The sequence below is a fragment of the Salvia hispanica genome, chromosome 3 (assembly GCF_023119035.1).
Source record: "Salvia hispanica cultivar TCC Black 2014 chromosome 3, UniMelb_Shisp_WGS_1.0, whole genome shotgun sequence".
In the NCBI taxonomy this organism is placed as follows: Eukaryota; Viridiplantae; Streptophyta; class Magnoliopsida; order Lamiales; family Lamiaceae; genus Salvia; species Salvia hispanica.
Window position 1 is genome coordinate 8,004,623 of NC_062967.1, and position 16,349 is coordinate 8,020,971.

At 36.6% G+C, this 16,349-nt stretch overlaps 2 protein-coding genes across 2 annotated transcripts; one reads left to right on the forward strand and one right to left on the reverse strand.

Moving 5' to 3' along the window:
- The first annotated feature begins 2,845 nt into the window (after nt 1-2,845).
- Nucleotides 2,846-4,008, forward strand: LOC125212691. Its single transcript, XM_048112921.1, has one exon. The coding sequence runs from the start codon at nt 2,974-2,976 to the stop codon at nt 3,700-3,702; it is 729 nt and encodes a 242-aa protein (XP_047968878.1). The 5' UTR covers nt 2,846-2,973; the 3' UTR covers nt 3,703-4,008.
- Nucleotides 4,009-12,821: 8,813 nt separating this feature from the next.
- Nucleotides 12,822-14,272, reverse strand: LOC125212371. The gene is made up of 2 exons (XM_048112519.1): nt 13,755-14,272; nt 12,822-13,139 (listed from the first exon to the last, which is right to left on the reverse strand). The coding sequence occupies exons 1-2, from the start codon at nt 14,043-14,045 to the stop codon at nt 13,014-13,016; spliced, it is 417 nt and encodes a 138-aa protein (XP_047968476.1). The 5' UTR covers nt 14,046-14,272; the 3' UTR covers nt 12,822-13,013.
- Nucleotides 14,273-16,349: the final 2,077 nt, after the last annotated feature.

Sequence of the window (16,349 nt, forward strand, 5' to 3'; positions counted from 1 at the left end):
CATTTTGAAATTAACTAAATAATATGTTATTATAATCACCACATTAATTTACAAATAAATGTTAGCAGTACATTTTGATTAAATTCTAATTATGAATATCTTATAAACTTATCAATCTATTTTAATTGTGTATTTGCAAAATACTACTCATTTTAAGTTACTAAATTATGGACTAAAAAAATTTCGTTTCCTAACTAGCAGTAGCAGTAGTAATAAGGAGTACGTTAAGTAAAAAAAATAATGAGTTAAGAGTTCTGATCTTAAGGAGTACTCCCTCGTATCATAATAGATTTCATATTTTTTTTTATATTTTGTTTATTAAAAATGTCACATTTAATTTTTTTTAGAAGAATTCTCTGCCATAATAGATGTCATATTTTCCTTTATATTTTGTTTATTAAAAATGTCACATTTAATTTTTTTTAGAAGAATTCTCTGCCAATCACATTAATATAAATATACTATTTTCTCTTTCAATTTAATACACAAAACAACATCTCCTAAAGTCTTGTGTTATTATTCAAGTGTGTCATCTATTATGGACGGAGAGATTATTGATATTTATAATAATAATAGTAATAATATATAATAATACTAATAATAATAATGATTAGTTAGACTTTTGATCACATTTTGGATATAGATATAGCAAGACTGAAAGGACACTAGATTTGCGTATAATTTAATATTGAAAATTGATAAGTGACAGATTTAATGACGAAGGGCTACCAGGATCGCATGTGTTTGACAAGAAAACAACAATTAAAAACGACAAAGGCGAATATGATTTTGTTGGTGCATGTGATCATCAAACAAAATATTACTGCTAACTTTAACTTCGTTGGTTCATGCTCGCGAAATGAAAGAGTCACTCCATCCCTTGTCATACTAATATCATTTTACTATGTTTTAGATTTTATCTGATAAAAAAGTCTCATTATGTTTTACAAAAGTGGAATTAATATTCACATGATCACTTCCCACTCATTTAAATTTTTTGGCAAAAGCAAGTTAATGAGTAACGAAGGAAAAATCAAACTGAAAATTGTGTTATATTTCACGATTATTGAAATCTAAATGCACATGTTAAATGGATATAGATTTATTACGAGAATAGTTACGGAGTACTATATTGTACTCCCTTCCTCCCACAAAATAGGTCATACTTGTGGGACGGCACGAAAATTTAGGATGTTTAATTTTGTGCGTTAGGTGGAAAGGGAAAATATAGTACTCCCTCCGTCCCCCATTAAAAGTCACTTTTTTTCATTTCGGTCCGTCCCCAATTAAGAGTCACACTTCATTTTTATCATAAATGGCAAAGTAGGTCTCACATTCCACTAACTCACTTCACTCACGTTTTATTATAAAATCAATATAAAAAAGTGGATCCCACATTCCACTAACTTTTTCAACCAATTTTTTTTTACATTTCTTAAAACCCGTGCCCGGTCAAACTGTGACTGCTAATAGGGGACGGAGGGAGTAATATTTTCATTATTGTAAGATGGAACTTTTTCTAGAGAGATATTGGCATGTAATATCACAAAACTTTCAAAAAGTTAGGTTTTTCCCACGAACTTTAAAATTGGCAAATAATATCATGAACTTTACCCCCAGTTTATTTTTTCCCACGAATGAAAAAATTCATGTTATTTTAATAGATTCAAGAACAATTTTGTAGGGTGTGCTCCAAGAAAAACTATTTTCAAAGATTGAAAAACTTGAAGCTCTTAAAATTGTTGTCGAGAAATTACGAAAACAAATTCGTATCATAATATTATTTGTGGGAATTTTTTCATTGGTGGGAAAAAACAAACCAAGGGTAAAGTTCGTGATATTATTTGTCAATTTTAAAGTTCGTGGGAAAAACCCAACTTTTTGAAAGTTTCGTGATATTACATGCCAATATCCCTTTTCTAAAAATGAAAATATGACATCTTTAATGGGATAAACTAAAAAAGAAAGTGAGACATCTTTTATGGGACAGAGGGAGTAGCAAATTTTATGTTATAGCATTTCATGTCATCCACAATCCCGTCTTGGGTCAGGTCTCAAGTCCATGTCATGTCATCATTCCCCTTATTTTTCGTGCACAACCTTGTAGACTCCATCCAAACCACGAATATTAAGTTGTACTATAAGCAAATCACAACTACTCTACTAACTATTTTGGTTGTAAAACTAAAAATATTGAACAATTAAAACATGAAAAGGTAATTGTTTATTTGAAAAATAAAAATCACAAACCTTATATATTAAAAATTACAAGTCATAAAAATTCAAAATTTACAATTCCCAAATAATTAAAGAAAAAAAAACTACTTATACATGTAGGAAAAAATAACTGTTTTAGAAAAATTAGTAAGGATCCGGCTTGTGCGCCCACAACGCCCGTGGGACGGGCCACTAGTGGGCGCTGCCCCAAGCCCCTCTACGTACGGTCACGAGGCGTGGCTTAGGCCCCTTGCACGCCACCTTCAAGGCGCCAGGCCTCGGGCCCCATTATAAGTATTATACCTAAAACGATATTATGAAAAGCCATAAAATAAATTTATGTCAATGTTAACTTTGACTTATGCAAGCAAATGAGTTTCATGAAATTTGGTATACATAATTTGCATAAATATGAAATTAAATGGCATGTTGGCGGGACCATTTGTGTAAAGAGATGAGATGTAATGATTATTTAGTCCTTTTGCCTCTGGAAATCAACGAATCCTATGGATGCAGCGACAAAATACGTGATGCAAAATTAATTGAGACAGCAATGTCCATTTTCTGCCTTAATTTCACAATTATTAATCTAATTCCCAATCACTAATCCCTCTATCCATCCATCCTCCAAACCCAATAAATTCACAATATTCACTCACTCAACCACTTCTTCATTCACCATTCAATTCTCCCTCCTCTCCGCCGCGCCTCCATGTGAAACCCGCCCACATTCCTCCCAAACACCCAAATACATCAATGGGCTGCTGCATCAGCACAAATAAACCCCCTCCACCTCATAAAACCGGCCACATTCCCTCCTCCGCTACCATTCACGGCAGCGTTAGCAAATCGCCGCCCCCGAGCCACCCAATCGCCGAAGAGGAAACAGTCAAAGAAGTCCTCTCCGAAACCCCCAAACCCCCAATTCCGATTCCGATTCCGAATTTCCAGGGCAAGCGTGACAGCCCGTTCATCAAATCCGCGCCTCTCCTCAAAAACAATGACCGCCACACCGCCGATGATCTGTCCGAGGCATCCGAGATCTGCAGCTCCCTCAGCGAGAGCGTCAGCGCCTCCACCTCCCTCACGGACAGGAGAGCCGAATTGCGCGAGCTGCGGCAGCGGTCTCCGGCGAGGTCAAGGAACCGGCCATTCTCCGGCGAGCTGCACAGAGAGAAAACGGTAGGGAGATCCGAGCCCTCGCCGGGTCGGGCCCGACCCGTACCCGCATCCGGATACGGGAGGAGGAGAGAGAGTGGGGAGAGCTCCGGGAGAAGGTCGAGGTCGCCGGTGACGCGCGCGGATCCGGGTCTCGGGCGGGCGCAATCAGCGAGGAGAACGGGTAAGTCGCCGGGTCGGGTCGCGCCCGGGTCCGCGGAGAAGATCCGGAAGTTGGATGGAGGGAAGGAATGGGCACCGACGAATGGGAGCAACGAGTCGCTGGATAACCCGCTTGTGTCCTTGGAGTGTTTCATCTTTCTCTAGTGTAAGGGTGTAATTTTGGAGCTACGGTAGGGGTACTTTTGGAATTATGTAGCCAAAATATGTGATGGTGCTGTAAATAAAAAAGTCAAAGGTAACTTGCTAATTTTAATGAATTAATCCGTGAGTTGTTGCGGAAATGGCTTCGTCGCTTTATTGAATGAACTGTCTTTCCTTTTTTCGGATCCGAAAATAATTCTGTAATTGTGTCGTTATTAATGAGATATACACATATAGATTCACCTTTGATTTTGTTTTTCATATCATTTCCTGCAATAAAATCTTTCTTTTTCGGGTTGGCCTTGTCGAGATTTCCTATCCTAGATGAAATGATGCAAGTCAGCCAGCTTGATCAGAATTTCGTCACATTTCATTAAGACCACACAATTTACATTACTAAAATGCTCAAGAGGATTGAATTTTAGTTTAGTACAAATGTAGTCATTGTTCGAGTTTAAATTTTCTAAAGAGTTAATAGTATGACCATTGTCTATATTAACAGGGTACACTATAAAAAAAATTGTGATTTGTATTTATAACTTATATATATTGGTACATAAAAAAAAGAAAATTGTGTTTAATTTGTGATTTATGACTTATCTATATTAGTAATTGAGTACATTAAATAAGAAAATTGTGTTTAGTGTGTGTATTGAAATAAATAAAGTTTTTGTTTGTAATTTTTTTGTGTTATTGAGATGATGCTGCATTTTTCGCGATTAGTTAAAGCATGTTGTCTTAGTCATATAAATTAGTTGGTGGATGAGCCGTTATTATAGCATTGAAACCAAGATTCATTTGAAGGATTTGATGGGGAATCACGGCTATGTTGGATTGTTGCTATTGTTTTTTCTCAACCTTTTCTCCGACATATTAGATTTGTTGGAATCCGATGATGGAATTGAGTAGGAAGATAAATTTTGGAGGTTTCAAAATTCAAAGTTTGTTGTGGGTGAATTTTGTAATCTCGTCTTGTTTGGAAACTGTTGCACACAAAATAGTATGATTGCACATTTTGTCCACATCGCCAAATCCTTTTATCTTATGAAGACCCATTCCTCTATTATATATCCACCCTCGTTTGTATTTGGGCTTATACATATAATTCTTTGAGCAGTGTTATATGATCAATCCAAAAGCATTCATATTAAAATTATGGTTTTAGGAGTGAGTTGGAATTTTCATAAAAATATTAGTCCAGCATATTAATCCATTTATATAACTACATATTTGCATATATCGATATGGAGTTATAATCAATGCCAAACCCTTCTTAAAGACCGAACTAGAGATTAAATCTGGGCCATTAGATCTAGTTTTTTTATGAGATATGCTGTTTTAAATTTTTTTCGCTCTTCATTACAAGCCAATTTTACTTCATTGTATAGATTTATTACTTCATTCCGTACGTAATATATTGAAACTACAACATATTTTTACTTGCTTCAAGTAGGTTTTGAAATGATTGAACATATGCTTCATTCTAATTTATTGACATGAGTTTTTACTTTATTCACATTAAAAAAGGCAATTTATTCAAGTGAGTTTATTACTTCATTCAGAAACATTATTACTTCATTGAATAAGGTTTTTACTTCATTCCAGTAGGACTTCAAATGCTTCTACACATACTTCATTCAAATAATTTATTATATTATTCCATGTGTTTATTACACCAAATCAGCGCCATAGCGGTCGTGATAGATATTGCAGAGAGAGAACGGCACGCGACGGCGAAACTGCATTTACGTACTAGAATGAAGTAATAATCATATTGTAATGAAGTAAAAACCTACTGGAATGAAGTAATATATTCTGGAATGAAGTTAAATCTTCGTAACGTGTTAGTATGACTTATTTACCTTCGGATGAATTAAAATAGACTGGTGATGAAGGAGAAAATAATTTATAAATTTGTGAATCTCATCCATAAAAAACTAGATCTAAAAGCCCTAATTTGGTATGGTTCGGTGGTTCAGTCTTTAAGAGTGGGTTTGTGGATAATGAGACTCAATATGATTAAAAATGATACTCCTTCTATCCCATAAAATTGTGTGCACTTTCTATTTTCGTTCGTCACATAAAAATAGAAATGTAGTTATTAAAATTATGCATAATGTTAATAATAGTAAAGGTAACAATATACTAGTAGTAATTATTAGTATGTTTTTAATTACTCCTTTCGTCCCACAATAATTGTCACCCACATTATCCATCTCGATCCGTTCCACATAATTTTTCTTATCATTACATCAATTAGTTAAATTGAGTAATTATTCCAATTACTTACTTTAATTTAATTAATCAATTCAAAATTTACAATTTAAACAATTTTATATTTCCAACACATGATAAATAATCTATCAAGAATTACATTATCTGGAATCATAATCCCCAACATTATTTTCATGATAAACAAACAGTACCCTATGTTTATTACTGGATATTGTAATTGTAATTGTACTACTATATTAAGTGGAGTAGGTGTTAAAGCAATTTATAACAATAAAACTATTCAGACTTTCGTGTATGATAGTATTTTTTAAAGAAAATTTAGGTAAAATCTTTATTTTATATGTTTTGTGAGCTCCAAATTCTGAGTGCTTTAAGGTTAAGTCAGCATTGACGCGTATGATATTTAAAATCTAGGGTTTTATAAATTTTTTATTGTTATATGTTTTATAGATTATTCTTTTTAATCCATAGTTTTTAGATTCTATTTAATCAATGTGAGCACCTAGGTGATTTTAGGTTAAATAACGTTTTTTTATTTTTTTTATTTAGAAGGTATTCAGACTTTGCGTATGATATTTTTTTAAGAAGATTTAGGTAAAATCTTTATTTTATTTTGTATTTTTAATTTAGATCAATAAATTTTAGATTCTAAATTTATAAATTTTAGATTCCGAAATCAAGATGTGCGCTTATTTTACGAATGGAAGCTCTGGCGGAAGACTTTGCAGCAGCTTGGATTCCAGGTATATTTCTTTATTATAGTATGTTTCTAAATATATTTTAATAAAATATATAGTAATTATTATTTGTTACTGTCATAGGAAGTGAATGTTTGCAAAGGGGAAAGCGGAAGGCAAATCGGAGGGGAAAACGGAGGCGGAGCGGAAAATAGTGACGATGAAGCAAACGTAGAAAATGGTGCCCATGATGCAAATAATGGAGGGGATTCCTATGTTGGAGGAGTAATTTAGTTTGTAAGAAATATTTGAGAGGGGAATTGAGGGAATATATGGAAAATGATTTATGAGAGGTTGATGACAAGAGAAATTAAGAAGCTCTTTTATGTCTCAAACTTTCTCATAAAATACAAAATATTACAACTTACCCATATTTATAGGCATCCACTTCATATTCTAGGATATCCACTTAATACTTTTATATACTAGATAACATAATATCTAGATATTTGTCTTAGTCGGTACATTCCAGGTGGGAATACGACCCTACTTAGTTGGGACGAAACGAGTATTATTTTTGGTTACAAAACCATACAATTTAAATTTATATTTAAAATAAGACTCTTTTTATACACGTAACATTACAAATTGTTTAATTAAACCCATGTCGTCGTCCACACTCAGTTGGGTTTTTGGTGAATTGAAAGGAAACAACAACGTTTGTTAATGCTTTCTCAAATAATTAAGGAGTTCAAAATGTATATAGGAGTATATGAATATATGTTTGCATGTTTGTGTTAAAATGACAACACCTTTTAAAGTGACACCGTGACATCATATATATAGCAATATTATAAACGCTACACAACAATATTATATACGCTACACAACAATCTATAGATTGATGTATAGTGTAACAACCCAAGTTTTTATAAGACTCCTTAAGCTATAAATCTTAGGTTGCAAATATTTATTTTTTAACTCTTAGAAAACGACCTAAAGAAAATTTTTCTTTTTTACAATTTTTTTTTTTTATATAGAGGTCTTTTGTTGGATTCAAAGTGTATAACCCAAATATGACAAGTAGTTAACAAAAGTAACATAGACAAAAAGAGATCTATATATTAAGCCCATATAATTAATAAAGCAAATTATGAAAGAAAACTAGAAAAATGCTTTTATAATAAAGGAGATGCTGATAGTGAGAGTTATACAACAACATTAAGAGCATCCGCAATGGTCGGCTAGCCGATTCGTCGCGCTGGCCGATCGGCTAGCCGATTGTGGCGGCCCGATCGGCCAGCGATCGGCCTGTTGGGGATAATCGCAGCGGAAAATGCAAAACAAATAAATCCACATAAGAATCTATTTAGGTGATTATGTGGGTCGATTCAATTTCATGCTTGAACATGTAGAGACATATAATTGCGCAATTAATCACATAATTTAATTTAAATTATGTTGTTGAATACTTACAACAATGATTCTCCAAAGAATCGAAGTGGCTTGCTACTTCTCCACGTGTAGATCTTGAAGCTTGATTGTGAATGCAAGACCAAAGATCTTCTAACCTATGACCCTTAACTCTATAGATCTAAATTCCTTGTGGGAGGAATCTCTTAGAAATTATAAGAATCTTGAAGGAGAAGACAAGAAAGCCAAGTGTGGAGGCTAGGGTTTGTGATAACATGTGTGTCTCCTCCTTACATTCTTATTTATAGAGTTTATGATGGGCTAGGTTAGGGATCTATGGGGCTTGGATTGGGCCTCCCCAATTGGATTACTAATTAAATTATAACCCATAATTTAATATAAGGCCAATGGAATATTTCTTGTGCCACTATAGAAGAAATATTGACCGCCCATCCAATCCGTGATTACAAGCAATCCGGGTTAACCTCTTTAATATATTATTTCCCGTGTCTAAGACTTTCTATATCCATTAATTAATTTGTAGTCTGCTATAGACTTTAAATTAATTAATATCTTTATTTCCAAGAGTTTGTCTAGTACGAGATGTATATCAAAAATGTACTTTTCCTTTTCTATTTATTCTTGGATTAAATCCAAACCGGCCGGGTTTCCGAATAATAGAACTGACACCATTCTAGTTATTAATTACTACTACCCAAGATATCAGGAATATTGGGTTACGGAAAACCCGCATACTACATTTACGGAAATAAAATTACAATTAAATTACGGAATTAAATTTACGACACATGTACGGGAAAATTAATCCATTCCATTAAAAAAAAAGTACAAAGATTTAAAAAAAAGTACATGATTTTTTTTTAAAAAAAAGGGCTTCCACACACGAGCCCCGCCACTCTCTACTCCTCATCGCCGTTGTCGTTGCGCCGTCCTCGCCGTCCCGCCGCCGCCGCCGCTGCCGCCACCCGTGGTATCTGAGCCCACGTCGGAACCCCCTAGCCGTGCCCTCGCGACATCCAAATCAACCCGCATGCTCTCGAGCATCGAGTGAAGAAACATCTTCTCCGTGGGGTCAGTGGCGGTCCTCCAATCTTGGAAGACCTTGTACATCTGAGCCCGCGTTTGGTTACGCGAATGGAGAGTGTACTCGAGTGGGGCGGCGGGTGGGAGGGCGGAGGACCGGACCTCGCGGGGCGATAGGGGGATCCGCCCCTCGCAGCCCGTTGCGCCCGCTTCTCGTCCAACCGGCGGGGCGACCAGCAAATGAAGGAGGGGATGGAAACTCCTCGACATCCGGGGGAGAGATCGTGGGATCCGCGGCTTGCCGCCGGCTGTAGTCGCCGGTATAGTTCAGCTCTATGCTTCTTCGGCCACCCAACGTCGCACCCCGCCCGAACTTCTCGGAGTCCTTCAGCAACAAAAAGCACTCCCGAAGTGGAACTCCTTGTACGTCCCCACCAAGGGGAACCGACTCTCGGCTATCCTCCGGGCGTCCTCCTCATTCCGCCCACTAGTGAACTGACGGAGGGCGTTGGCGTACAACGCCGAAAACGGCCGACCGCGGCCCCGATGCGCTCCCACCCCTTCCGGACCTCCTCCCCGCCGAAGTCCTTCCCGTGCGGGCAATGCCTCCTGTAGGCGGCCTCTAATCTTCGCCCACATGTTGACGACCCGCCGGGTTGTTCGCAACCAGCGGATCGTCGCACACCTCAAACCACCCTTGGCCACCCCGGCCGTACTCATCCTCGGTCCACTTCCTCCGGCCGGGGGTGCCGTCAACAACGGGCTGCGACGACTCGCCGACCGTGCTGCATCCCCCCTGCATCCCTCCCTGCCACATCATCCCCATCATCCTCGCCGCCGCATCCGGGGCATACCTCCCCACCCGCCGCTCCCCTGCCCCCTGCACCGGCATCCCCCGGTTCCCCCCCTGCAATCCCCCCGGCGCACCGGCCATCATCCCCATCAACCGCCCCCAAGGGACGTTAAACCCCAGGCCCATCTGCCCGCCCATCTCGCCCACCCCATCCAGATCCCACGGTGTACCGTGGGAGTCTCGAGATCCACTCGTCACCGGACCGGACTCGTTGTTGTGATCCATCGCTCGATGATGCTCTTGTACAGAAAGTTAGAGAGAGATAGAACTCGTTAAAACAAGTAGTGCAAATGAAAATGAAACGAAAATCGCGTTTATATAGGTTTTAAAAAAAAAAAATTAAATTCGGGCGCTGGCCAGTCGCTAGCCAATCGGGCCGCCACAATGGCGGCCAGCGCCGAAGGATCGGCTAGCCCACGCCGATCGGCTCGCCGATTTTCGGCTAGCCGCCTCCAATGGTTCGGTTAGCTGCCGTTCGGCCAGCGATGCGAATCGGCTAGCCGGTCGCGAGCCGACCATTGGAGATGCTCCGATAATTGAATTTTGGAGACAAAATTCTTAAAGAGGAAAGAATTGTGACATCCCTGATACTATTTGGTATAATTATATTTTCATTACATATTATGTATTTACAGCATTAAAAGAATAAGATAGAAGGTTACATTTTTGAATTATTAGCATAATTATTATATTATTATTATATAATTATAATGTATATAAAATTATAGAGTATACGTGTAATGCATATAATTGGGTACTATGATACATATTATTCGTCAAAATAATTGAGTGCTTAGTGTATCAAAGATATAACATAAGTTTTGCACGTGTAAAGAAATAAACCAATGCATGTCTTTTACATTCTAGAAATTAAATTGAAATAATAAAGTGATATATATGGCAGCCGACTTTACTTGAATTTTTATATAGATACATATATAGCTTTGTGTTCGTAACGGAGGGGGTTTGGAGAAAAGAAAAAAAAAAGAGAAGAAATAAAATATGCAAAAATTAGAAATATAATGGGAAATTAGATTAGATAATAAGAAAAGAGAAATATTGTTTCACTCAGTTCGGACATGAATATCCTAAAATAAAATTGAGATGGTGGATCAGGATACAGAATCAAGAGTTTGGTTAAATTACTTATAGATACCCGGAAAGCTATCTCCACGAGCAAGTTATGGTCGGAGTAATGAAATTCAAGTTTAAACGCACAATGTGAACTTTTCTATCCTACATACTAATGTGGATAAAATGTCAAATATTTTGAGATGGTATTTAGTTGTGCAAATGATGTTGTCTTGCCATAAATGATTTATTTTATGTGTATGAAGCCTACCTGTTTTGTTGAAATTTAAGAATCGAATTCGGGTCCGAGTGAGGATGGTGTTCCTACACGGATTTGTGTACGCAGGTGACCGTGGAAGGTGGCCACCTTCTACGGCACAAAGATGATGTAGTGGAGGCCGTTGGGAGGTGGCCACCTCCCCGGCTGGAGAAAGATGTAGGTGACCGTGGGAGAGCACCATCTCCACGGCACTTGGTGTTCAGATATGGCAAAAGTACAGAAAGAACTTAGACTGATCAGTCGAACTTTAGCTCACAAAGAATTTAGTAAGCTCGGGCCTTTTAAGAGAAAACCCTCGAGTGTTACTGTGATGACATGCCAATATTTTCATTCTATATATGTATATTTCGGTAACGTGTTCACTGAGTATTTTTATACTCAACCCTGCATATATTTCTAAATGTGCAGGTTGAGCAGTGACGGTGGAGAATGCTGAGCAGAGTTGATGATTTCCTTTTTATTTTAAGTAGAGACTCTCGGAGATGCATGTCTCCATACATGTGATCGTGTTCTTTCCGCTGTGTAGTAAAGTTGTACACAACGTTGACTTTTTTTTTATACTCTGATAAATGTCTATTGATGAAAAAGGTTTTGATTCAAAATCCTGGTAACCAAGAGTAATTTTGAATTTGAAGTGAAAATTTAGTTATTATTTATCCTCTTCTATTCCCCTCTTGTCTCCCACCCCTAGTCACGGGTTCCCGGCTTTGCTATCCTTAGCGAAAGTGCGGTCGTGACATATAGTGTGTCGGATATTGCTGGCCGAGAAAAATTGTTGTATAAGGTGTAGCATATTGCTGACCGTGTTTTTTCGGAATTTTTTTGGCCACATGGCAGCTTATTATTCGTACATGTGTACAAATGATTGACTAGAAATGACGATATGATGTTATTTTAAGAGGTAGTGGCACCCTAACACTCCTCTATTTTTTCATATATGGATTATGAAATATGATTAACAATGATAATTCCTTATCGAATCTCAAACTTAGAGCTTATATAGCAAATTTGTTCTTGTCTTTGAACTATTACAATTAAGAACTGACTTTTAGTACTCCCTTACAAAAGATGTCCCACTCTCCATTTTAGTTTGTCCAACAAAAGATGTCGCATTTCACTTTTTAGAAAAAATTCTCTCTTATATTAATAAAAATTATATTTTCTCTATCCATTTAACACACAAAATACCACCTCCTAAAATCTCGTGCTATGTCACAAGTGTGACATCTTTTGTGGAACGGAGGAAGTAATTCTCTAAAAAAAATTGATTCGTTAATAATTTTAGCTATTACATATAAATAAGGCGTGTCACATCTATTGATGGAAACTTAAGGGATCTTACTTGCAACTCTATCCAAAGTTCGATTTTTGGTTAGCAATTATGACTATAAAAATGGAGGGTAAAGGATGGGGCAGGCTGCATCAATCCTATCCCTTTGTTCCACATTGAGCCCAGAGCCCCAGACAGGGGCATGTTTGCTGTCTTGTGTTTGGATTGAATTATAAGGCCATGAATATGATCCTCATTCAACTTCAACAAAAGAATATATTGAAATCAAAATTGAAGACTGGTATGAGAATGGGCATAGTATAATACATAGAGAGAGGCCATGGAAATCATGTGTTTCCATCTTTTCAACTGCAGGAAATGAGATGAGAGTAGAGACATTTACAAAAGCTATGATCCCATTTCACAAAAAGCAATGGTAGTAGAATGTGCATCCATGGTGACTCCCAATCATTATAGTTGATGAGGCGGCCACTGCACTCGCTCCGGTGGGCAAGGCACCGGAGCAGGATGTGCGATGAAGGTCGGGACCTTGTTGCCCGGCATCACCACCGATACTTCTCTTGCATTTACACTTACCTGCAACCAATTTATTCTGTCAAGTTCTAAATGTTGAATAGAAATGTCACACTTGTTAAGTACTTTTAAACCTTCTAGATTCTAAACATATGCTCAGAGCCTCAAATTAGTACTTCTCCACAAATTAGTAATGCATTCTCTTGTGGTGACAGTAGATAAACACAAGGACGAGAACATTATCTAGACAAGGAATCTGATTAGGACAAATGAATTAAAAAACATAGGCAAGTAACATAATTGAAGGTGGGGTTGCATAATTGAAAATAGGAAGAGAGAAAAAACAAAGGGAAATAGAAGGTTGGGAGGGTGTCCCCAAAACAGGGATTCGGCACGCGGGGAATCATAAATATAGGTATGTGATGGTCCAAATATTAAATTAAGTGGGTCTGTATCCAAGAATGAACAATTTCATTTATTTACAAGATTATAGAAGAAGAATATAGAATTGAGAATAGCAACACTTGCCATCAATGCAACTAGGGACCATTTCCAAAATAATGAAATATCCTCTCTATTCATTTCTCCCTGCACCATCACATGCACTTTTTTTCTTCTTTTTTTCACATTAGCAACTTCATCTAATCAAAATTGGAGCCTGGAGGTAAATGGACTCACTTTGGGAGATGAGGGGAAGCGGAGCTTGGAATTGAAGGCGACGATGTGGGTCTGGGCCTCGAGGTCGGAGTGGCGGCGGCGGGAATCGGGGGGAGAGGTGGTTCTGAGGAACTTCTCGAAGATGGCCATGACGAGGAACATGGAGATGAGGATGGCGGTGGCCACGAACCCAAACGACACCGCATTCACGGAGTTGTCGAAGTGGGTCCAGTGATCGTCTTTCTGGATGTAGAGGGGGGCGGCGCCAGGGGTCGGCGCCCAACCGCCCCAGCCCTCTTCTACCACGCCCATTTGATGATTTGGAAATGAGGGGAAGGGTTTTATTGGGGGTTTTGTGGTGCCATCAAAGCACCACTCTTTTAATTGAAACCACCACCCACCACTAGATTCTCTCTAGAGAGAGAAAGTGAAAACCTCGCCGGAGGTAGGGTGCTTTGGGATTGAGAGATGAGAGAGAAAGAGAGAGTGAGGATGTAGAGAAATAAAGAAGAAATGGAGTAAAATCTCGAATTGGAGGTGTGCTCTATTTCTGTTGAGACTCGAGAGCAACGTCATCAAGTATATATAGTTGACTCACAGTTGCCCAACATAATTTTTTTATAAACTTACCACTACTAATAATTACTGCACAAAATAGCTATCAACATAAGATTAGTAGATTACCACTCTTAATCAGCAATCACACGTACTCAACTTTTTTCTGAGAATATTTACACACTTTTCAATATCTAAAAGATATAATTACAATTTAAATAATAAACTTTCATGGCCATATTTTTATAATCATCGGATACTTTGTTCTTTTTTTACTTTGATTTCAAATCCTAGCCATTAAAAAAAAACAGTTAAAGTCATTTTTTAAATCCAATTAAGAACGATAATTTGTGTTTTTAAATATACCACCAACACTTTAAAAATCGTCTTTATTATTGGTGTATCAACTAAAATTAGAAGACGCAAATGAAAGTGCCATGAAAAAGCAAAAAATTTAAGTTTATTTGTTATAGTATTAATTAAGGAATACTTTCTTTTACATATTAAATTATTTTTAAATTATTGTTATTTTTTAAAATTTCTAAACTCAAGTAATTGCGTCTTAATTTTTGTGTTAATTTTTGTGTCTTTAAAAATAAGTTTTTTTTATAGTGATTCACTATATTTATCTCAGAGTTATCAATAGGGGGAAAATGATATGCTACATACCTTATGTGAGCTCCTTATATGAGCACCACTCTCGTTTGACACACATTTAGGGTTGTTCGTTTCGATTTATCTATTTAGTTTTACTCTAATACATTAAAAAATGTTATTACAATTTTTAATTTCACAAAACTCATAAAAATCAAAGCTCGATTTGCTCGATAATTTCAAATAAATGAATAAAATAATAAATCAAGCTTTGATTTTTATGAATTTTGTGAAATTAAAAATTGCAATAACATTTTTTAATGTATTAGAATTAAGCTAAATAGATAAATCGAAACGAACGATGCTAAACGTGTGTCAAACGAGAGTGGTGCTCATATAAGGAGCCCACATAAGACATGTAGCATATCATTTCTCATCAATAGGGTAGGTAAATATCGAGTTTTAACTATATAATGTTATTTGTTGACTTTCAACAATATTAGTAGCAATTAATGAATGAATATCGAGTTCCTAGTTAATCTCCTAATCTTTCTCTCTCTGTGTGCCTGTGTTATAGTAACTTTTAGTAATTGTTACTACTACTTCTACTACTCCTATCTAATTTCTCAAAATGTTATTTTACTTTGGGTTAAATAACATTTTGTGTGAGTTTAACTAATTAATACATGTAATCCGAATCCAATCATAGTGAATCTAAGATGATGATTATTCGATCTTAGTTCTGTCCTACGCATAGGAAGCATCAGCCGTTGGCCCAATTTCGAAGGTGGACATCTTGCAAAAAATAACAATCGTACTCCAATCCTAGAAAATATCATTCATTTAATAATTTAATCACTATGTTAAGATAACTAACTAGTCCACGATACACAATACCGTGTGTCTAGACATATATAAATAGGGGAGCACTAGGGTGGACCCTTATTTAGAGTGTTAACGTACATCCAATCACGTGTTGTCATGTGGCACGAAAAATGCAATATTGTATATACGAAAATGAAATATACATTTATGAAGTTGTTCATGCATTTCCGCAGATTGCATTTTTGTTATAGGCATATTGCATTTTATATTGTTAAGTTTTGCATTTTAACATAAATTGTCTATAATGCAAAATAAACTATATATAAATGCAATATGTCTACATACAAAATGCGAATTATACAGTCAATATCTAAAATGCAAAACTCAACGATAAAAAATGCAATCTACCTATAACTAAAATGCAATCTGCCAAAATTTATCTAACACTCCTACAAATGCATATTGCATTTTTGTGTTTACAATATTGCAACTTTTGTGTCATGTGGCAGCACGTGATTGGATGTACGTTAACACTTTAAAATTAGTTAGCATATTAGCACTCCCCTATATAAATATATTGAAACAAAGACCTTCTTAAAACAAGAATAGATCCATTACCAAGAATAAATTTAGGTAAAATTA

Bases quoted from the DNA above. Each gene is read 5' to 3' on its own strand.
- LOC125212691 (XM_048112921.1), top strand. From the start codon at position 2,974: ATGGGCTGCTGCATCAGCACAAATAAACCCCCTCCACCTCATAAAACC.
- LOC125212371 (XM_048112519.1), bottom strand. From the start codon at position 14,045: ATGGGCGTGGTAGAAGAGGGCTGGGGCGGTTGGGCGCCGACCCCTGGC. The intron at 13,140-13,754 runs GTGAGTCCATTT...AATTGGTTGCAG, and splicing joins GCTTCCCCTCATCTCCCAAA to GTAAGTGTAAATGCAAGAGA.